The following is a 22,034-nucleotide window of genomic DNA, read 5'->3' on the forward strand; positions in this document are numbered from 1 at the left end:
GGTTAAGTGTCTGCTCAGGTCAGGTCATGATTTCAGGGGTCTTGGGATCAAGCCCCAAATCAGGCTCGCAGCTCAGTGGGGAGTCTGCTTATCCCTTTCCCTCTGCTGCTCCCCCCTGCTTGTGTGCGCTCCCTTCTCTCTCTGTCAAATAAATAAATAAAATCTTTAAAAATAAAATAATAAAATAATAGCAATGATAACCTCAGCGACAGGTAAGACTGCAAAGAACTCTTGGGACCACCTCCAGAAAGACTCTATACTGTCACCCTTGAGAGATGGAGCCTTTTTTGTGGGCAGTGGCAGTTGTAGGAGCAGTAGAAGAGACATCAGCGTGGGACATCACCATCAGTGTGGTTCTGTGTCATCACAGAGGCTGCATCTGAGGGGGAGACACTGGGGCCAGAAGACCAACTATTCATTCAAGGGGAAACATAGACAAGCATTAGGATAGACCCCAAAAGGAAATGTGGGAAAAATGGAAAATAAGACATTGCAGAAATAAAACAGGGGGGAACGAAGGTTGGCTCATGAGCGGAGCTAACGGTGAACTCTATGACGTGCTTCCCACATGCCACACACACAGCTTCGAGAACCTTGCCTGGGGGCATCCATTTACTCCTCACAGCGACCTTATGAAGCAGGAGGCTATCAATATTTCCATCTTATAGCGGGAGAAACTGAAGCATGAAGAGTTTAAGGAACTTGCTCAAGGTCACAGAGCTAGTAACTCTTTGCAATTATTAGTTTGTGATTAATTGTACTGAGGTACAATTTACACACAGTAAAATACACAGGTCTCAAGTGTCCCATTCAAAGAGTTTTGGCAGGTGTCTTTGTCTGTGTAACCCACACCCCTGTCAAGATCTAGAACGTTCCTGTCACTCTATAAAGTTCCCTAGTGCCCCTTCCCAGTCTACCCACTCACCCTCCCCCACAATCCTAGTCCCAGGCCTGTTCTGGAAAGTCCATGGAAATGAACTCATACAATACAGATTTTGTGTCTTTCAAAGACAGAAGTGCAAGCAGATCAGAAAAAGAAATACAGTGGGCTAAAGGGACATTCAGATCCTTAAATGAGATTTCTGGAAATCTGGAAATGAAAGGACTATGGAGATTTTTTTAACTGGATCGTAATAGCAGTTTCGTGGTGCTATCTCTGTGGAGACCCAATTCATCTTTAAATTCTGAGAAGGGCAAAGGGAAGAAGGAGTCAAGATCTGTTTTTCTTGACAGTTGGGTTGTGAAGATCTGGAAGGGCCTTTGCAAATGCTGAAGAGGCAAAAGGTCACAGACAGAGCACATGGTTTATTTTAGGCCATCTGGTGTTTAGGCCCTGTTGGACCTCTCTACTTTGTTCTTAGAACTCTTATTTTAGGGGTGCCTGGGTGGCTCAGTGGGTTAAAGCCTCTGCCTTCGGCTCTGGTTATGATCTCAGGGTCCTGGGATTGAGCCCTGCATCGGCCTCTCTGCTCGGCAGGGAGCCTGCTTCCTCCTCTCTCTCCTATCTCCTATCTCCTCTGCCTACTTGTGATCTCTGTCAAATAAAAATCTTAAAAAAAAAAACAAAAAAAAGAACTCTTATTTTACTGGGATTTTAGAGATGCCCCTAAGCTCCAGCCAGAAACCTTTCCTTTTATGGCCTTTTCTGAAGTCCTAATTTGGCCACATGCATGCCATCTTCTTTGGCCCAGGAAATGGACATCCTGTTTCATTCTCATGAAATCCACCCTACAGCAGCTCTGGTGCCCATGCTAAGCCTGGCCAGAAGCAGCTTTCTTTTTTCACCAGAAGTAGCCCTTGAGGCAAATCCTTCCTTATGATGCGATAGGGAAGGGTCTTTGCGAGATCAAGGAAAGAGTTCTCTCAGACTGTGGTTTGCAGTCTTTGAGGAGTGTGATACTCACTTCCTGTTATTTCCATACCATCCTGCTGATCTCTTAGAAGTGCTTGTTATATTCCGGACTTCAAGCTCTATTGCAAAGCTGTCATCATCAAGACAGCATGGTACTGGCACAAAAACAGACACATAGACCAATGGAACAGAATAGAGAGCCCAGAAATGGACCCTCAACTCTATGGTCAACTCATCTTCGACAAAGCAGGAAAGAATGTCCAATGGAAAAAAGACAGCCTCTTCAATAAATGGTGTTGGGAAAATTGGACAGCCACATGCAGAAAAATGAAATTGGATCATTTCCTTACACCACACACGAAAATAGACTCAAAATGGATGAAGGATCTCAATGTGAGAAAGGAATCCATCAAAATCCTCGAGGAGAACACAGGCAGCAACCTCTTCGACCTCAGCCGCAGCAACATCTTCCTAGGAACATCACCAAAGGCAAGGGAAGCAAGGGCAAAAATGAACTTTTGGGATTTATCAAGATCAAAAGCTTTTGCACAGCAAAGGAAACAGTTAACAAAACCAAAAGACAACTGACAGAATGGGAGAAGATATTTGCAAATGACATATCAGATAAAGGGCTAGTGTCCAAAATCTATAAAGAACTTAGCAAACTCAACACCCAAAGAACAAATAATCCAATCAAGAAATGGGCAGAGGACATGAACAGACATTTCTGCAAAGAAGACATCCAGATGGCCAACAGACACATGAAAAAGTGCTCCATATCACTCGGCATCAGGGAAATCCAAATCAAAACCACCATGAGATATCACCTCACACCAGTCAGAATGGCTAAAATTAACAAGTCAGGAAATGACAGATGCTGGCGAGGATGTGGAGAAAGGGGAACCCTCCTACACTGTTGGTGGGAATGCAAGCTGGTGCAACCACTCTGGAAAACAGCATGGAGGTTCCTCAAAATGTTGAAAATAGAACTACCCTATGACCCTGCAATTGCACTGCTGGGTATTTACCCTAAAGATACAAACGTAGTGATCCGAAGGGGCACGTGCACCCGAATGTTTATAGCAGCAATGTCTACAATAGCCAAACTATGGAAAGAACCTAGATGTCCATCTACAGACGAATGGATAAAGAAGATGTGGTATATACACAATGGAATACTATGCAGCCATCAAAAGAAATGAAATCTTGCCATTTGCGACGACGTGGATGGAACTAGAGGGTATCATGCTTAGCGAAATAAGTCAATCGGAGAAAGACAACTATCATATGATCTCCCTGATATGAGGGAGAGGAGATGCAACATGGGGGGTTGAGGGGGTAGGAGAAGAGTAAATGAAACAAGATGGGATTGGGAGGGAGACAAACCATAAGTGACTCTTAATCTCACAAAACAAACTGAGGGTTGATGGGGGGAGGGGGTTGGGAGAGGGGGGAGGGGTTATGGATATTGGGGAGGGTATGTGCTATGGTGAGTGCTGTGAAGTGTGTAAACCTGGCGATTCACAGACCTGTACCCCTGGGGATAAAAATATATGTTTATAAAACTGTAAAAAAAAAAAAAAGAAAAAGAAAAAAGAAAGGATGAATACCCAAGTTTTGTAGCAACATGGACGGGATTGGAAGAGATTATGCTGAGTGAAATAAGTCAAGCAGAGAGAGTCAATTATCATATGGTTTCACTTATTTGTGGAGCATAACAAACAGCATGGAGGACAAGGGGAGATGGAGAGGAGAAGGGAGTTGAGGGAAATTGGAAGGGGAGGTGAACCATGAGAGACTATGGACTCTGAAAAACGATCTGAGAATTTTGAAGGGGTGGGGAGTGGGAGGTTGGGGGCACCAGGTGGTGGGTATTGTAGAGGGCACGGATTGCATGGAGCACTGGGTGTGGTGCAAAAATAATGAATACTGTTATGCTGAAAAAATAAAAAATTAATTAAAAAAAAAGAAGTGCTTGTTACATACCTTTTTATTTATTTATTATTTTTAAAAAGATTTTATTTATTTATTTATTTATTTAATTGACACAGAGAGAGAGATCATAAATAGGTAGAGAGGCAGGCAGGTAGGGGGGAAGCAAGTTCCCTGCCGAGCAGAGAGCCCGATGTAGGGCTCGATCCCAGGACCCTGAGATCATGACCTGAGCCGAAGGCAGAGGCTTAACCCACTGAGCCACCCAGGTGCCCCGATTTCTTTATTTTTTTAGAAGATTTTATTTATTTATTTGACAGAGAGAGACAGAGCGAGAGAGGGAACACAGCAGAGGAAGTGGGAGAGGGAGAAGCAGGCTTCCCGCTGAGCAGAGAGCCCGATGTGGGACTCAATCCTAGGTCCCTGGGATCATGACCTGAGCCAAAGGCAGACGCTGAATGACTGAGCCACCCAGGTGCCCCTACATACCTTTTCATTTAAAGAAAATTAAAACAGAGCTAGTTTTTGAAAACCCCAAATGTCTCTTGAATAGGAGACACCAAGCATGGCCTGTCAAGATGGATGACTGGGGCCAAGAATGGGCCTGATAGTTGGGTGGTGGGTGCAAGGTGGGTACAATCCTAAACTCGGCCCTTATGAGGTTTAAAAGTGTGTCCAGGGTTTATCTCCTGGACAACTTAAACAGAATTACCATATATGGCCCAGAAATCCCACTCTTAAGTGTATATCTGAAAGAACTGAAAACAGGAGTTTGAACAAAAACTTGTCCATGAATACTGCATAGCAGCACTACTCACAGCAGCCAAAAGGCAGCAATAACGCAAATGTCCATCAGCTGATGAATGGATCAACAGAATGGAATATATTCTGCTACAAAAAGTCATGAAGTTTTGACACCTCCTGCCATATGCATGAGCCTCGAAAACATTGTGCCAAGTTAAAGAAGCCAGACATGAAGGCCACATAGTACACAATTCTATTTATATGGAATATCCAGAAGAGTCAAGTTCATAGAGACAGAAAGCAGATTAGTGAATGCCAAAGGTTACTGAGGAGGGGTTGTTTAAGGGGGCTCAGATTTCCTTTTCAAGAGGACGAAAATGTTTTGGAGCTAGATGGTGGTGACGGCCACACAATGTGAAGTCACTAGATGTCCCTGAAGGGTACACTCTAATGCCAAGCCCTGTGCCAGGTGCGGGGGTGCCAAGATGAGTCAGACGTGGTGGCCATGATGGCTGACATTGGCTCATTCAGCTCCTTCAGAAGCTGAGATATTGAAACACTGACGCCAGTCGGTTAACAGCCACTGCCCTGAGTACACCCCTCCCCGGCTGCCCCAGCCCCTCCCCTTGAGATCTCACTACCATCCAATAACCCAAATATCTACCCCAGTTACCACCTTCACAGATCTCATAGTCAAATGGTGGACACTCTAGATTTTGCTCCAAAATGATTACCTCCTGCAGAATCTCACGCCTTGAAGGGCATACATACGGACCACAAACTACCCTGTATTCTTCTCTGTCTCCTTCTCTCCCACTCCCACTGAGCACTCTTTCTGTCCTCATGCTACCAGCCCCTCAAAGTCTTCTCAGGTCTTGCAGTTTGCTTCTGGCCTCTCTAACCATCTGGGAGCTCATGGTCAGCTATCTCCATGTACTTTCATCATTCTCTTTGACTCTCTCCTGCCTTGGCCTTCCATTCTTTTTCCATTCCATTCTTCCATTCTTTGCTTGGCCAGCCCCATTGCTGGGGAACGTGTCACGTGCCTTCTGCAGGTTCGCTTTCTGCCCTGGTGCTCAGGAGCCCTGCCAGGGAAAGTCACAAAGGCAAGTGTCCCAAGAGTTTTGCACCCTTGGACTGGCAGATGTCAGTGATGCCTTCCCTGCCAATGGGCAAAATATCTTCCTGCATTTTGTTGATTCCCCATTACTACCTCTTTTTTAAAAGATTTTATTTATTTATTTGACAGACAAAGATCACAAGTTGGCAGAGAGGCAGGCAGAGAGAGAGGAGGAAGCAGGCTCCCTGCTGAGCAGAGAGCCTGATGTGGGTCTTGAGCCCAGGACCCTGGGATCATGACCTGAGCCAAAGGCAGAGGCTCTAACCCACTGAGCCACCCAAGCGCCCCCCATTACTACCTTTTGGTCAATTAATTTCTTCCTTGCATCCTAAATCTTTCTGCTCTGACGTATAAATACACTCAGGTCTCTATTACTCACCCCCACCCTGTAATGGAGACATTTGCTCAATGACTATTCAAACATTCCCCCCAATTTTCCAGCACTCTTGCAGTTGGGAGCCATGGACTGATCTGGCTAATACGTTTCAAGGGGAAGTAACACGTCACTTCTGGACTGAAGCCCTTGGAAGCCAGTGCATGACGTTCCAGCTCTCTTTTCCCTTCCTCGATGAATTGGAAGCTACTGGCGGAGATGATGTTCTCACTAGATGGAAGTAGTTTTGATTGCTGGACGTTGCTATGGAGAAGAGGGGCCCTGAAGAGTTGCCTAACCAGCACAGAGATATTTGTAAAAGAGAAATCAGATTTTGCCATGCAAGCCATGAACATTTAGAGGATAATTTGTTACTGCAGCATAGCCTAGCATTGTACTGACTGGTACACACCCTAAAGTAATAATCCAAACAGCTTCCCCAGAATCTGCTTCTCCCTCAAGTTTCCAACTCATTTTTCTGCACCTTATTTTCCTTATCTTCTCTCCATTGCTGCGTTACTCAGTGTAGGGTGTCTATATTCTTGTTTGCTGCTTTCCTTTTCTCTCTACAAATTCCTCAATCCCTGGTCCCTGACTCACCACTTTATCAAATGATTCTCTGCAAAGCTCCTGGTGATGGCCAGTACCCCAAATTCAATAGCATTCTTAGCAGCTTCAGGCCCTCTGCAGACAGCTGTCCTGAGGGTCCGCTCTGCTTCTTCAACCCTTTCTCTGGTGTCTTCTGAGAGCTTGGTTATCCAGGTTTTCCTCCTGCCCCACCAATGCTGGTCCTTAGGCTGCTATGCTGGCTGCCCCTCCTTCTTCCTGCCCCCCTAAATATAGCCCATCCCAAGGTCTAGCCTGCAACCCTCTCCACTCTCTCTACTTTCACTCTTGGTGATCTCACTCAAACTTTGGCTTCAATATTCTTGTTCATGAGTGTGATATCCGAATCTATGCATGGTCTGTGTTCTCTAAGAGCACTCAGCTATCAGTGGACACCCTGAACTCTCTGAGCTCTAGGACAATTCTGCCCACTGGGATGTGTTCATCCATCAAGTACCCCAAATGCACTTACTCTTTCTTCCTCCAGCAGAAAGTCTATTACCTTGCCCTCCATAGTACACGGTTTCCCCATCTTGCAGCTGCCCAGGCTCAACTTTTGGGGCCCTATTTCCACCCACACATTCATCTAGGAAATTCCTAGTTCTAGAAGGTACGATTTATTCATCCTCTCCTCCATCTCTTCTCTCTTTTCTGTGCCCTCTGCCGCTCCTAGAGTGCTGGGCCTTGATGACTTGCCTTTGCAGTCTGCACAGCCTCCTCCCTGGGTGCCCTTTCCTCTTCCAGCCTCCTCCATCTCTTGACCAGCCAAGCTTCCTAAATCTCTGATCTGCCCTTCACCTTCAGTGGCTCCCTAGTGCCTCTGGGTCAGTTATGAGCTCCTCAGCCTCAGAGTGGGGGCCTTCCACATTATGACTTTCCTGATCTTATTTTCCCACATCCACAGCCCTCATATGCCAGGAAAACTGGCTTATTGCTTGTTGTCCAAACAAGGGCTCTCCTCGTTTGGGTCCTTGCTCAAATTATTCCTACCTCCTGTGAGGACCCAACCCCAGCCCTCCTTTCTATCTGTAGAATCCTAGCGATAATTCACACCTATTCTAAATGCCATTTTATCTAGAGAGACTAGCCTAGTTCCCTAGATCTCATGTATTTACCCCCCTTTTCACATCCTTGGAGCCTCTGTCTGTAACTCTCTTACAAGCTAGGACGAAAAACACTTCGTTCTCTCTTGACTCTGTCCTTCGTCTGTATGGCATTCTGCAGTCTGTCTTCTCGGCCAGGTGGTTCTTTGCAAGGCTCTACCCACATGGCATTTTTAGAAACTGAATTTGTTTTGGCTCCATTTCAAGAAGCGGCTCTTATATGATGCCTGCGCTTTCAATTTCAAGATTATCCCTCACTTCAAATGGGGAATTACCAGTACAGCTGTGACTGGGCTTTCCTGGGTCCCACTTCTGTGAACGCTTTTGAATTTAGCAGGTTGTTTTTTTTTTTTTTTTTTTGTGACTTCCTGAGCTAAACATAGCTACAAGCAAAACCTGGCTGCTTTGCATGTGCTTGGGGCCTCCCAGCCAGGTGGTTCTTCTGGAACATTCCAGCTGGCCTCGTCCCTGTAAAACTCACCTCTCCCTCACCACATGAGAGAGGCCAGGCTGGTGTGCAAAAGGGAATCCAGTCCAAATGAGGACGCTCCATGTGCTCACGAGGCCCACAGTTTTCTGCCTGGGAGGTAGAACTCAACAAGTCTATTGGGTGAAAAACAGGCCATACTGTTCTTGCTTCAAAGCCGCCACAAGCCTGGGCAGGAACCGAAGGAGGAAGTGAAATCTCGAGGCTGAAATGCCCCGGAGAAAATTGAGAGCTGACTGGACAGTGGCTCCCAGGGGACAGGGGTGAGGTGCTCCTGCTGGAAGGTGGTCCGAGTGGCTGCTGGCTGCCGCTGGGCCCCCTTCCATGCACAATGCAAGGGAAGACTATACAGGAAACCCTTCCTACCACTGAAACTCATGAAGTTGGAGGATCTTATTACCCACACGCAGAGAGAGAGCGAGCGAGCGAGCGAGAGAGCGCGCGAGAGATACACTGGGGACTGAAATCTGTTACCCTTCTGCTGCTCTATGGACCAAACAATGAATCGGAGGGTTTTCGAGAGCCCCCCAATCACAAGGAAGGGCAGTGGGAAGTCATGGCCAAGGGGAGGGTGGGCTGAAAAATGTGTTCTCCACCTAACCCCCAGTACCCACGACTTTGATCAACCATGCGTGGGCTAAACCACAGTCATCAGCAGGCCAGGTGGCCAGTGACACCTGTTCTAGTCCAGCTCTCTCATGTCACAGACGGAGGCCCAGAGAGGCTCAGAGGTATCTGAGGTTGCACAGCCAGTTTTGGAGGGAGACAGAGACTCAGGTCCAAGCCTCTTGGTGGCCAGGCCATGACTTTCCACTCCACCCCTCTACTTCTCAGGTTGAGGCAAGATTGAGAACACTTGGAGACTTTTATCATGACAGAAGAAAACGAGTCCCCTGTGAGTCTGCAAACACAGGCAAGAGAAGCAAAGGGAATACGAGTGTCTCCTGTAGATGCCCACTTGGAAATCTGGCAATATAACCCAAAGAACCTGGGGAAGCTCAGGGAAAAGTTCAATCCAGGGTTGAGAAAACAATACAGTTAATTTTTCAAAACACTCAGCAGCATTGAGAAACAGTGTGTTCCAAAACAAATAAATTCTGTTGACTGAGTGAATGTATTTTTTATTCATTTCATTGTTTTTGACCTTACTGTTCACTCAAGGCTTTAAAATGAAACACAGAAAAACAAAGCTATTATCATTATTCAAAATGCAGTTTCCAAGAGAGTAAAGATTATTTTTTTGTTGGTTGGTTTGTTTGAATGTCCTCAGCCAGAGGATTGTGTGACCTTGGATCAGGGTCTTCCTGATCTCCTTGTGAGCTATTTGTCAGGAAATAGTTTTCTATGTGATTCTAAAAAGGCAAGGCTGAGTGAGGCTTTGTCTCTCTGGAGTTGGGGGTTGGTCCCAGGTCTGCCGAATGGCTCAGAGGCAGGAGCCACCCTGGGGAGCACAGCCAGGCACCCGGTTGCTCTCAGGAAGTCCTGATACTGGGAAGCACCCGGGGGGGCCTGACATAGGTGGGAGCCAGAGCCTTTGGTCTCTGCAGCAAAGTGTACCTGCGAGGAACCAAAGTCCTTTGGGTCCAGACACTAAGAAAGAGATTTCTGCCTTCATGACTAAGTGGGCAGTTCAGTGGGCTTGGAGGGGGCCAACCCGACCCAAAGATATCTTGTTCCTTCCAACCTGAAGAAAGTGGCTATTGCAGAAGGCACAGCCAGTAGTCCCCCAACATCCCGCTTGTATGCTACTGGGGTGCATCTAGAGCTGAAATGTCTTTTTAGGGAGCCTTGCCCACCGGCACTGGACATCCTTAATGTACATTCTACTCCTTGTCCTAGCTTCATGGGCGCAAACATTCTGGGAGTATCCAAACACCCTTACCTGAGCCGGGCTCGTCCTCCCCAGGCTCCTTCCCACCTCCGACCCCCATCTTCCACTCGGCCCCACCGCAGCCCCCTCTGCTTCCATCTGTTGCTGTTTTCTCCAGCTCCATTCTTTTCCCTGGCCTGGGGTGGAGTGTGGACCTTTCTGATCCTGCGCCAATCTGGCCATCTTTATGCCTCTTCTCGGCTTCTCCATTCCTGACCCACCAAACCTGCATCCCTAGAGCTCCATCCCCCATCTCCAACCAAACCCAAAAGTTAACACCTTTCCATGAGAAACCCTGAGTCTTGTCCTCCCTTTGAAGCTCTTTCTTGACTAACGCCCACCATCGGTACCCCTCCTCGAATACTCTGTTCCTTCCCTTTCCTTCTCCGCGGGATATGCTGGGGAAACGGCAGTGACGACCAACTCGGCCTTTCTTCAAATCCTGGGTCACCGCCCATTCGTGGATTGCAACCCACATTAAAAAAAGACAAAGAAATAAAACAGAAAATACCAGAGGGCAACACCCATAGTGAGAATAAGTATTGTTTTGTGACACGTTCATAGTTTCAGTGTGTGTTTGCTTCAAGTCTCAAACATGAAAGATATTTCTTACTGTGGGTTGCAGCCTAAACAGGTTTAAAAATCCCTGGTCTAAACCCCAACGCTAAAGACATATTATGGAAAGTGAAGAGAATGAGAAGAGGTTAAAGAAATTTGCATCATGGAGGCTCAAAGGGCCCTGTGATTCCTCCCTGGGGGGCTGCTGGTGGGGGGGACCCCACCCCCCTGATAGGTGGCCTAGAAACTGCTACATTGGTACTCAGCACTCTGATTCAAATTTGCATATAAATGAAAGTCTGGGGGTGCCGGGGCAGCTCTGTGGGTTAACATCTGCCTTCAGATCTGGTTATAATCCCAGGGTCCTGGGATAGAGCCCTATATCCCCACATCCTCAGATCAGCGGGGAGTTTGCTTTTTCCTCTCTCTGCCCCTCCCCCCTGCTCCTGTGCACGCTGTCTCTCTCTCTCTCTCTCTCAAATAAACAAATTTTTCAAAAAATCAAAGACTGGGGGCCCCTGGGTGGCTCAGTGGGTTAAAGCCTCTGCCTTCAGCTCAGGTCATGATCTCAGGGTCCTGGGATTGAGCCCCACATCGGGCTCTCAGCTCATCAGGGAGCCTGCTTCCCCTCCTCTCTCTGCCTGCCGCTCTGCCTACTTGTGATCTCTGTCCGTCAAATAAATAAATAAAATCTTAAAAAAAAAAAAATCAAAGACTGAAATCTTATTTCGTTGTAATCAAGATCAAGAGAAAACTTAAAAGGAAAATGGATCCACCAGAGAATTTTCCACACAACTTCAGCTGTTACTTCTCTAGCCCATAAAAACAAGCCCAGAGGATGTGTCCATTGGGAGTGAGGTCCAGCCAAAGTTTGGAAATCTACCAGCTTCTTCAGTCAGATCAACAGATGTTTAAAGTACAACAGGACATGAGTCTTGTCCCCACGGACAGGCGGATGTCCCAGGCACCCTCGGCTTTGGGCAGGCATGGCCCAGCCTGGAGTTACTGGCAGTAAAAGGTGAGCACATTTTCCTGGTTCCCTCGGATCAGGATAACCGGAGGTCTGAGATCCTGGGACAGCGTCTCCAACCAGGCCATGTACAGCGAGCTCGGGCACTTCCCCTTCCTCCCTATGGGCAAGGTACTGCAAGGCAGGAAGAAGCAGCAGATAAAAACTTACCAGTACCCTTCCCCACACAGCCCAGCCCATGATTCACTTTCTGATCAGGAACTCTGTTTACCAAGTCCTTCAGCACTTCTTCTTCCTAGCCACCCTAAGAACGACCTCCCACTTTCCTTAAAGCACGACTCCAAATGTACCTTCAGCCACAAAGCTGGTGTAAACAAAGCCACAGACTGTAAGACTCACACGATCTGGTATCCACCAACATCCACGACCTTACCTCCTTTTACCCTCGGCCTTGCTCACAACACTACAACCGTAATGGCTTTCTTCCCATCCCTGAAATAAATGGCAAGCTTGCTCCTGCCCCAGGGCCTTTGCATGTGATGTTCTCCCCACCTAGAAGGCAGAGCCTCTCCCCTTCCACCTGGTTGACTCTTTCAGATCACCCAGGCCAGTGGCTCACCCGTATCTCCTTCTCTGATGACTCCCTTCCACAGCAAGCTTGCTGCCCCTCTTTATCACAGCACCCTGTTTCATTGTCCTCACACCCCTTCCCACTCTCCAAACCCTCTTTTCATTTGTCTGTTTGTTGTCTGTCTCCTCCACTAGATCGTACGTTCCAGCCAGGTCTGTCTCGCTCACTATCCTTTCCCTGCACCTAGAACACAGTCTGATACAGTGGGTGATCTCACTACCTCAGGCTGCTTGAATCATACTGGCCTGTGGCCATGACGAGGTGATCTGCTCACAAGTTTCAGCTGCGGGTCCCTGTCCTGCCTTCTGCCATGTTCGTGAGGCCCTGAGAGCACCCTTGCCGTGCAATGCTGTGCAGATAATGAGATGCCTGGGGGGGCTGCTGTTCAGCTCTTCTAAGGAGGTGACTTTCTCACCATCTTGCAATTCCAAAAATGCTGCAGGATGACCACAGCTGACCTCCTCTTGACTCCAGGAGAAGGCAGTATCTCCCAGGCCCAGTGGGCGGGACATAAAGCTGGGGCTGCCCTTTGCAGTCTGTTTCCCTACAGGACATCCCTGGCCACTATTACCTCTGAACTTGAGCACAGGAGCGACTCTGGGCTGCAGAGTCCGGGCTCTGGCCACAGGTGGGAGCAGCACTGCCCCTCCTCGGCCATGTGGCTTTAGCAGGTGGCTCCCAGCCTTGAGCCTCTGTTTTCTCTTCCCTGAGGTGAGGACACACACACCTCCCTCAGAGGCTGTTGGCGAGCTCTAAAGGGGACAGAGGTGACAAAGGGCACCATGCAGTGCCTAGCACCTGGCAAGCACCTCCTCATGGAAGCAGCTGTTGTCACACTCATTGTGATTTAGCCAGGGGAAGTGACAAGCTGGTGAGCTGCAGAGCTGGGGCTCCAGCCAAGGTCCTGGGATTTTCCCACCCCAGATACCTCTGCTCACAGCGACCGGTACTGAGAAGGCCAACAGGGGGCCCTGGACACGTGTCCCTTGCTTCAAATTCCATCCTCGAAGCCTCCCTGGGGACCACCTCTACCCTCCTTTAGAAAGCAAGGTCCCCGGGGCGTCTGGGTGGCACAGTCGGTTGAGTCTTGGACCCTTGGTTTCGGCTCAGGTTGTGATCTCAGGGTTGTGCCCCACGTGGGCTCCATGCTCAGCATGGGGTCTGCTTCTCCCTCTCCCCCTGCTCCTCCCCCTGTTCTCTCTCTCTAAAATAAAAAATTAAACTATGTTTTAAAAAGAGAAGCAATTTGCTTGGACAGGGAAAGGCCGCAGGAACGGGGCTATTTCATGAAGCTGGCGTCACCTTAGAACACGTTCGTGTCCGGTGACTCAAGGAGAAAGGGAAGTGGAAAGATCAAAACGAAACTTTCCTGATTTCACAGTGGTGCTGAAGTTCCTGTTACATTGTCAGCAAAGCCCTTGGGGGACTCCTGCGTCATTCTCAAGAACTGAATTCAGAAATTTCAGAGGCCGCGAGGGGGCTGGTGGCTGCATTCTCAGGGGCAGGGGACACCTGTCCGTCACTCCTGCTGTGGCCTTTCAAGCTTCAGCGTCATGCCCCCTTCCCCAGCGGAGAGTGTCCACCCGTCCAAGGGACAGGCTCCCTTTGCACTCGCCCCTGGGCCAGCGAGAGACAGTGGACTCCTGTTCCCAGGCTGTGAGACCCTGACAGCTACGAATCTTCAGAGATAAAGCAGCCCCAGGACAGAAGGACTTCTCCTTCAGATTTGCATCTCTTGGCCACAAAGAAAGGCAGCCTCGGCCTGAAACCTGCATCTAAGGCTTCATAACCCAATCCCCGCTTCCTGGCTGCGGGGTCCCGGGCAAGCTGCCTGACTCCTCTGAGACTCGGTTTCCCTGTCTCCAAAGTCTGTGTGTTGCCGGGTAGACGGGGGTAAAACAGAATCACTGAACAGAGTTTTGAAAATTACTAAGGCCCTATGCCTCGGGTGAGGCTCAATCAGTAAAACGAGATGTTGATGATCGTTACTTCAATTATCATTTGCTTTGGAGGAGGGCTTCTTTATAGGAAAAGCGAAGGGTCTAGCTCCAAAAGGGAGAGCAGAAATAGGTTGCTCGTCATCTAGGCAAAGGCTGTGGGGCCGGTTTATCAGCCCCGAGGGCAAAGCTGGACTCAAACACAGGCCATTAATCAGATTAACTGCTGTCGGGTAGACAGTGAACAACTAAGTTCTGCCTCAAACATGCTCTAGAAAATGGTCTGAGGACGCTCTTCAGAACACTGGAAAGTGTAATTTTGTCTTTCCTCCTGAGGGGGGAGAGGAGGATATTTTCCTCCCTTGGAATTTCTGGGGAATGCAGTCTTCTCCACCCCACCCCAGACCCTGATCTGGAAGGAACTGAGGAATGTGCCAAATCTTGGGACCGATGAAAGTGACCCTCAGACTGAATTTTTAGAAACACTGGTGGGCATGTCTCTGGGTTGGAGGTTGGCAATGCCAAGGCTCAGTGGCTGTGCCCTCCCAGTGAAGGTGGGAAGCCTCGTGTCGGGCTCCCTGCTCAGTGGGGAGTCTGCTTCTCCCTCTGCTCACTCTCTCTCTCAAATAAATAAATAACAATAATAAATTAATTAAGTAATTAAAAAATAAAGTGACTGGACTCATGATTATTTGTGTCTGCTACTCCCCCAAAGGCTGCTGGGGTGGGGGGACTGTGTTTCCCTCTGAGGTCCAGGGGATAGGAGAGTGGGGTGGAGAAAGTGCCCGCGGGGGCTCACTCCCCTGGGTGAAATTTCTCATCCCATGGCTTGAGAGACTGGCTTATCTTAGTGGCAAATAAACTTAAAATCGTAGCATGTTGGCATGAAGGGCAACCTTGGAAATAATTAGGTTAAACCCTTCTCTATAATCAGGGAGACGGAGACACAGAGAAGTAGGGTTACTTGCCCAAGGCCACACAGTGAGCAGAGACAGCGCAAACCCGCTTCTCTGACCAGGGCTAGCCCTCACCCTCACAAGGAGGCAGCTTGGCACCACACCCAAGGAAAGGTCTGGGGCGTCGTCCTGGGATGAAGCCACTGTCTTGCACTGGGACCGGGTCCACAACCTAGGCAGTCCTTGCCCTAGGAACACTCACTGCTGGGTGTTGGCCAGAGGGTCCCAGAGAAACGCAGCCCTTTCTCTTACCACAGTTCCCACATGAAGGAAACACAAAGCACTTTCTTTGTACCGAATGTTCTCCCTAAGAGCCCCAGGGAGCCCTGTTGAGGCAGAGCCAGTCTGGTGGGCGTGCAAGCTGTGCAGTCACACCCCACCCCAACACATACTTAGAAGGGTCCCATGCTGGGTTCCATTCTCTGCTGCTGCCATCTTGTCATTCTTAACAATTTTCAAACAAGGGGCCCCACATTTTCATTTTGCACTGGAGCCTCAAAAGGGTATGCTTGATCCTGGCCTCAGGGTATGAGAAAACTGGTTCTGCAGGCTTCTGGGCCATCCTGAGGAATTCCCAGGTGGCCTGCCCTCAGGAAATGCAAGCCAGGCCAGTTAGGGGCCTTGCCAAACACCCTGTTCCCTCTGAGCTAGGCTTCTCTGGGGGAGGGGGTCAGAGGGCCTGGCTGACCATGTTCTTCCTCCCGGCCTCTGTGAGAACAGAGCTGCTCTGAGGCCCTCTGTGCCACTGCCACCAGTCCCTTCACTTTCCACGCCCTCAGCTTCGGCCCGTACCCAGCAGAAGTGGCTCAGAGATGGCCACAGGCCGCAGCAGCCTGACAGGCACGGAGCCCGGCACGGCGACTCTGTGCCCCTGCTGCCGCCCAGGCTTGGCACCCACAGCAGCCAGGGGTGGCCCATGGCCAAGGAGGGCTGGGTGATTCCCAAACAACCAGGAATCGATTTTCTTCCTGAATGAGCGGGGTCCTCTTTGCCAAGCTGTGTTTGGCGGGGAAAGGTGGCAAACAGGAAAATGGTGGTGAGGGGCGTCGGCCAGGCCAGGGGCGTGTGAGGTCCTAGACTTCTGCCAGCTGGCACTCAGGTGAGGGGTGCCGAGCGGGAGCAGGCCCAGTCACGTGCCAAGAAGCCACCTGGGCTGCGTTTCCTGGAGCTTTGGGCCCTTCTGGCTCACAGAGTCGGGCTCCGGTCCTCAGCCGGCATGTACCTCCTGAGCCCCTTCCCAGAGCAGATGTCCTGGGCCTCAGGGACGGGCTTCCTCTCCCAGCAGCTGCTACTTACATGACCACCAGAGCGGCGTCCCGGGAGGAATCCTGCAGAATCTCATTCAGCCTCACCTGCCGAAGGGACTGGAGCAAGCGGAAGCCAGGGGGTCACTGCCCACATCCTCAGGAGTGGTCCCCGACAAACCCAGGGACGTCGTCTTTAATATTTCAGACCAGATGCATGAATTCTTCTCCCTTAATTATTACACTCTCCTTCCTCCAAGACGGAGGGAGACCCTCAGAGTAACAGAGAGCCAAGTTCACCTCCTTGGGAACTTGGCTTTACTTTGCCAGACCTTATTTCCATGACTGGGGCTGGTCCCGGGGTGTGGGGGGGCGGTTAGTTGGGAGAGAGAGCACCTTCCGTGGTGTGGGGTGAGCTGCTCACAGCAGAGAGAACCCGAGCAAGGCATGTGGCCTCCCTGAGTGTCACTGTCTTCACTGTAAAATGGGTATGATAATCCCCTCCCCAGGGGAACGTGGGCAGCGTTGAGGGCGATAATCCACACAAAAACACGTGGACATCGAGGGCCGGCACACGAAAGGTGCTTGATAAGAGAGACTCAGAGCACAGGTGGAATGTGTCCCTTCTTCCTCCTCCGCAACAGTCCAGACCAGAGCCTTCTTCGAACACTACACTTCATCCAGAGTTTTCCAAGGAGCTGTGAGCCCTCTGGGGTAGGGTCTCTGGGCTGACAGATCAGAATTCCCTAAAGCTTGTGTGAGGCTGTGTTGTGGGGAAGCCTCCTTCCCACCCCAAGGCCTGTCTCCAGTTTGTTCAGAAATTATTGGCACTCAAGAGTCTGACCGTGGGAGGACACCCCATTTGAGAAAATGGAGAATGTCAGGAAAGTGAGTTCACAGAGATCACAGACTCCAGACCCTACACTAGTGACATTTTGGGGGGAGTAATTCCTCATCGTGGGAACTGTCCTGTGGGTTGTAGGATGTGTAATATCATCCCAGGCTTCTACTCACTAAGTGACAGTAGTGATCCCACCCTCCAGTGGTAAATGGACACTTTGCCAAATGTCCTCTGAGGGCAAAGAGGGGGTGGGGGGCCAGTGACCCCGAGCACAGGGAGCAGAGCTGTGACCTCCTTCCCCAGCTCCCTAAATGCTCACCCGATTTTAAAGTGGCCACAGCAACCACAACCTTCCTTTAGGCCTTAAAGAATCCGGAAGATTCTGTCTGGATGGGGTGGCCATGATTTTAGGCTACATGTAGGATGGGCTCTGCAGGCTAGGGGGAACCATCAGCCAGCTTTGTTGGGCCACAAGGAAAGTTTTACCTTGACCTTCGCCACCTGTCTCATGAATTCCTTCCACCAGTGACAAGAGGGGAGAGGGAGAGCTCCTGCTTTTCCATCGCCACAGCGGGGTGTGACTCAGGCCAAGAATGGCTCCAAGTTCCACAACTGGTTTACCCAGCAGCTGTGGCTTGAGGATACCTCAGAGGCCAGGGAGTGGTGGAAGGGGATGGAAAGAAGAGGGTGTTGAGGAAGCTCAGGACAGGTGGGGGCACGTGTGGCCCTGACCCGGAGGAGCACCTCCATCCCCACCCCACCCCACCCCAGCCAGGCCCTTCTCTCTCAGGTACCTTGACTCTGTTCTTGTTAATCTCCTCATCTGAGATCTTCCAGGGACAATCCCGCCTCATCTCCGTGACAGTGGCCTCGTCCTTGAAGCCATCATTCAGGCGGAAGGGTGCAATCATGTCCTCAAACCGCTTGGTGCTGGGGACAGAGAGAGTGGGTGAGACCCAGTGAGACAGCCCGGTTTCCAGGGGAACTAGGTCCCCCAGAGGAGACGGAGATGGACGCCACAGGGACACGCTTTTCAGGCTAAAGCCCTTCTGCCTCTGTGGTTTACATGAATGCAGCTTCCAGGCAGCACTCAGCACTGACCTTTGGGGCTAGCATTCCACCAAATGTTGGCCACGACGCCTGGCCTGGGATCCACCTCCACCCATATGACCATTCTGCAGGTTGCCCCTGAACACTAACCATCCTGTGCCAGGCTCTGCACTGCACATCACGGAACAAAAAACCCTACAATGTCCTCTATCTACCAAGCTTTCCATCTGCTGGATAATAAACAAGCAAATCTACATCATGAGCTTAATGAAGACACAAGCTGGGTTCCAGGACAGGAAATATTTGGGGGGAAGGAAGGCCTCCCTGAAGCTGAAGGATGCCTGTCCTTCTGAAGCCAGCTCTTTACAGGCCAGTGGGTGCTGAAGTACACAGAGCTGAAGGTGCAAAGGCCCTGAGGCAGAAGTATGTTCGGTTTCTTTGAGGAGCAGCAAAGAAGCCAGTATGGCCAGAGCAAGGTGAGGGCAGAGGAAAGTGGGGGTGAGGTGAGGACACACAAGTGTGACAGCCTAGACCATGTAGGCCTTCGCTATTGGCCCCAAGTGAGATGGGAACCTGTTGGAAGCTGTTCTGTGTCACTTGACTTACAGGATTAAAAACAGAAATTCAGACTGCTCGGCCTTCAGATGAAGCCCCCTGCAGACATAGGGATGGAGGGGCTCACACTGGGGACAGAGTTAAGAGACAAAGTTCCAGGGACGCCTGGGTGCCTCAGTGGGTTAAAGCCTCTGCCTTTAGCTCAGATCATGATCTCAGGGTCCTGGGATCGAGCCCCACATCGGGCTCTCTGCTCAGCAGGGAGCCTGCTTCCCTTCCTCTCTCTCTACCTGCCTCCCCGCCTACTTGTGATCTCTATCAAATAAATAAATAAATAATCTTAAAAAAAAAAAGAGAGAGACAAAGGTCCAGGGCCGAATCCCAAGGATGCTGGCAAGCATCCGTCAGGGAAAGGAGGACTAGCCAGCAACCGGAAATGAAAGAAGCATTGCTGAGGTAGGAGGAATCCGTGGAGGGGGGACACCTCCAAACCCAAAGGAAGAGCCGTCCCAAGAGGGACCATTATGGGGGATGCAGCAGAGAGGCAGAGCAAGACAAGCCCAGAAAGGGGCTCTGTGGGTAAGGTGGAGGCCAGTGATGACCGCCAGGGGGATCTCCATGAGGAAGTGGCTGCAAAGATGGTCCATCTCTTTGGAGAAGAGTGGCTGTGTGAAGGAGAAGAGAGAGGGCCAGGAGGTGGAGGCAGAGAAGGGCCCAGGCCAGGTTTTAAAAATCAGGGCTGCTGGGCAGGGTCTTCAGGCTTGCTCTCAAGCTCCTCCCACAGGGAAGGTATCCCCCACTTCCTCTCTTTGAGGCCTGACTCAAGGCTTTGCTTCTCTGCCCACACAGACAGCCCAGCTGCATTCTCTTCTGTGTTCTGGTGCATTTCTGCCTCCCTTCTCCTGTGTCTGGTTCTGGACTTCCTCCAGCCTGCACTGGGGCGGGTATCATCCCCAGCTGGAGCTCTGATGGACTCATCTCCACCCCAGCACATGGGAGGAACCCATGTATCCAACCCCACAGACTAGTTCCTTCCCTCCCCAGGTAATGGGGAATATAAGGGAGAGGTAACAGGTCAGGACAGACCTGACTTTACTGAGGGGGTGGAGGGCTGGAAAATCTCATATACAGGGATTTACAGAAAGCAAGCCCAATTATAAATGTCTTGGTTTCAGACTAGGGGATTGAATCATTGAGCCAGTGAGTCATCATCCCTTCGGACACCGCCGTTAAGCCTAGCTACAAGTTCACATGGGGATTTGAGTAAAGTCCATGAGCTTGCTGCTGCATCTGGGGAGGAGGAGAGATGTGGCCCAGACCCTTCAATGTTTTCCCCACTCCCAGCACCAGTGTGTTCATAGAAATAACATCGGGGGCTGTGGCTGCCACAGTTCTGCCTCAGGGCCTTTGCACCTTCCATTCTGTTTGCTCCAGTATCCCTCAGCTCCGTGGAAGGCATGTAGCTCTGCCATGGCTCCTGGCCTCTAGCCATGTGTTTCTGGGCATGTGATTCTGCCAGCCTGGGACATAGCCAACTAGAGCAAAGGTAGCCAAGAAACAGGCTTTGCAGCAACCTCCATCTTGGCCTCATGGGAAGGGATGAGCTGGACCAGTCACAGCTCCTTTTTCAGGAACTTCAGTTAGGCAAGGCTTAGAGAAGGAATCAAGTCCACAACGCAGCCAAGACCTCGAAAAGGTCAAGGTCTAGAGGGCAAAAGCCATCGATCTACCATTTACTGAACACTGACTTGGGGCTGGACGCTGTGTGAAGCACTTTACACAGACTGTCTTTAAGACAGCGGTTCTCCCAGTGAAGCGCCCGGACCAGCACCCAAGAGCTTGTTAGGAATGCAGCTTCTCAGGCACTACCCCGGACCTACTGACTCAGAATCTTGAGGCAGGGGCGGGAGGAGGGGGACTCAGCAAGCTGTGTTTTTGTAAGTCCTCATGTGATTCTGATGTGGGCCGAAGTTTAAGAACCACTACTTTATGACAACCCTTCAGGGTGCTGGAGAAAATTTAGAAATTTACGAGTAGCAAGCAGTGTGAAGTGTGAAGCCAGAGACCCGCTCCCACCCCGCCCATCCCCCCAGGTCCATGGGGTGGGTGGGGGTGGGGTCCCTTGAGGATGAAACACCTGCTTTCCCTCACTCAAGGGGCAGAAAAGCCGAGACTTGCACCAGCTTTAAAACACTTGCTCCGTGCTCCTGGGTGGCTCAGTTGGTTAAGCAACTGCCTTCAGCTCAGGTCGCAATCCTGGAGTCCTGGGATCAAGTCCCACATTGGGCTCCCTGCTCAGCAGAGAGTCTGCTTCTCCTGCTGACCTTTCTCCACTCATGTTCTCTCTCTCTCTCTCTCAAATAAATAAATAAAATCTTTTAAAAAATAAATAAATGAAATTAAACACTGGCTCCAAGAAAAGCACAAACGTGAACATTCACCGTCCTCCAGCAGGGGTATTTCTGGCAAAGACCTGAGCTCTGATATGCAAAGGAAGAAACCCCAACGGGAAAGTAAAAGGCTGCAAACTCCTCATCGTCTTTGCCTGCCCTGAGCCCTGTCTGCCCAGGGCTCACCAGACAGGGGTGTGTGGGGCACACAGCTGTCCCCCCTGCCTGGGAAGGAAGCCAACACACAGCACTCACTGCTCAGCACGCGGCTTCTGGTTGATGTCCGGAAGGATGTGAACCTCGTGGAATCCCAGTCGGAACTTGCTCAACAGGGAAATGAGCCTGGGAGACAGAGATTTTTAAACACGTACGTGTCTATTCAGCGAGTTCGTATTCCCTATCGAGGACCCAGCAGTGAAAAACCGCGGATCGAATCCTGGCCCCAGGGAGCGGATGTTCTCACTTGGGCAGGGGCGGACAAGAGACCAATGTTGATTAAGCAGGTCAGAGGATGACAAACGATAAGGAAAAGGGATTGAGCAGTATTTCCCCAAGCACCTGGTGGCCACCTCTGCACTAGCACAGCCTACATTCTAATGTCTGTACATCTGCTGGGGACCTTGGTCCAATACAGAGTCTGATTCATCTGGTCTGGGGTAGGGTCTGGGATTCTGCATTCTGGCAAGCTCCCAGGTGATAGGGAAACCGATCCATGGAGAACACTTCGAGGACCGAGGGTCTAAGGGATAAGAAGGAAATTCCAGGGTGGTCTGTGGAATCAGAGATGACACCCATGAACAAAGTATAGAACCAGG

At 50.2% G+C, this 22,034-nt stretch overlaps 1 protein-coding gene across 2 annotated transcripts in view; it reads right to left on the minus strand.

Annotated features, from left to right (window-relative positions):
* Window positions 1-11,347: 11,347 nt before the first annotated feature.
* The window catches only part of SLC12A3 (solute carrier family 12 member 3), a 35,889-nt gene continuing 25,202 nt past the window's right edge, over window positions 11,348-22,034 (minus strand). For both annotated transcript variants that reach the window (XM_047711979.1, XM_047711978.1), the window contains exons 23-26: window positions 21,475-21,561; window positions 18,019-18,154; window positions 16,436-16,503; window positions 11,348-11,789 (exon numbers count right to left, since the gene is read on the minus strand). In XM_047711979.1, the coding sequence (XP_047567935.1) occupies window positions 11,648-11,789; window positions 16,436-16,503; window positions 18,019-18,154; window positions 21,475-21,561 (433 nt within the window). In that variant the 3' untranslated portion in view covers window positions 11,348-11,647. The remainder of the gene's footprint in view (window positions 11,790-16,435; window positions 16,504-18,018; window positions 18,155-21,474; window positions 21,562-22,034) is intronic.

The sequence above is a fragment of the Lutra lutra genome, chromosome 17 (assembly GCF_902655055.1).
Source record: "Lutra lutra chromosome 17, mLutLut1.2, whole genome shotgun sequence".
NCBI classification, from domain to species: domain Eukaryota; kingdom Metazoa; phylum Chordata; class Mammalia; order Carnivora; family Mustelidae; genus Lutra; species Lutra lutra.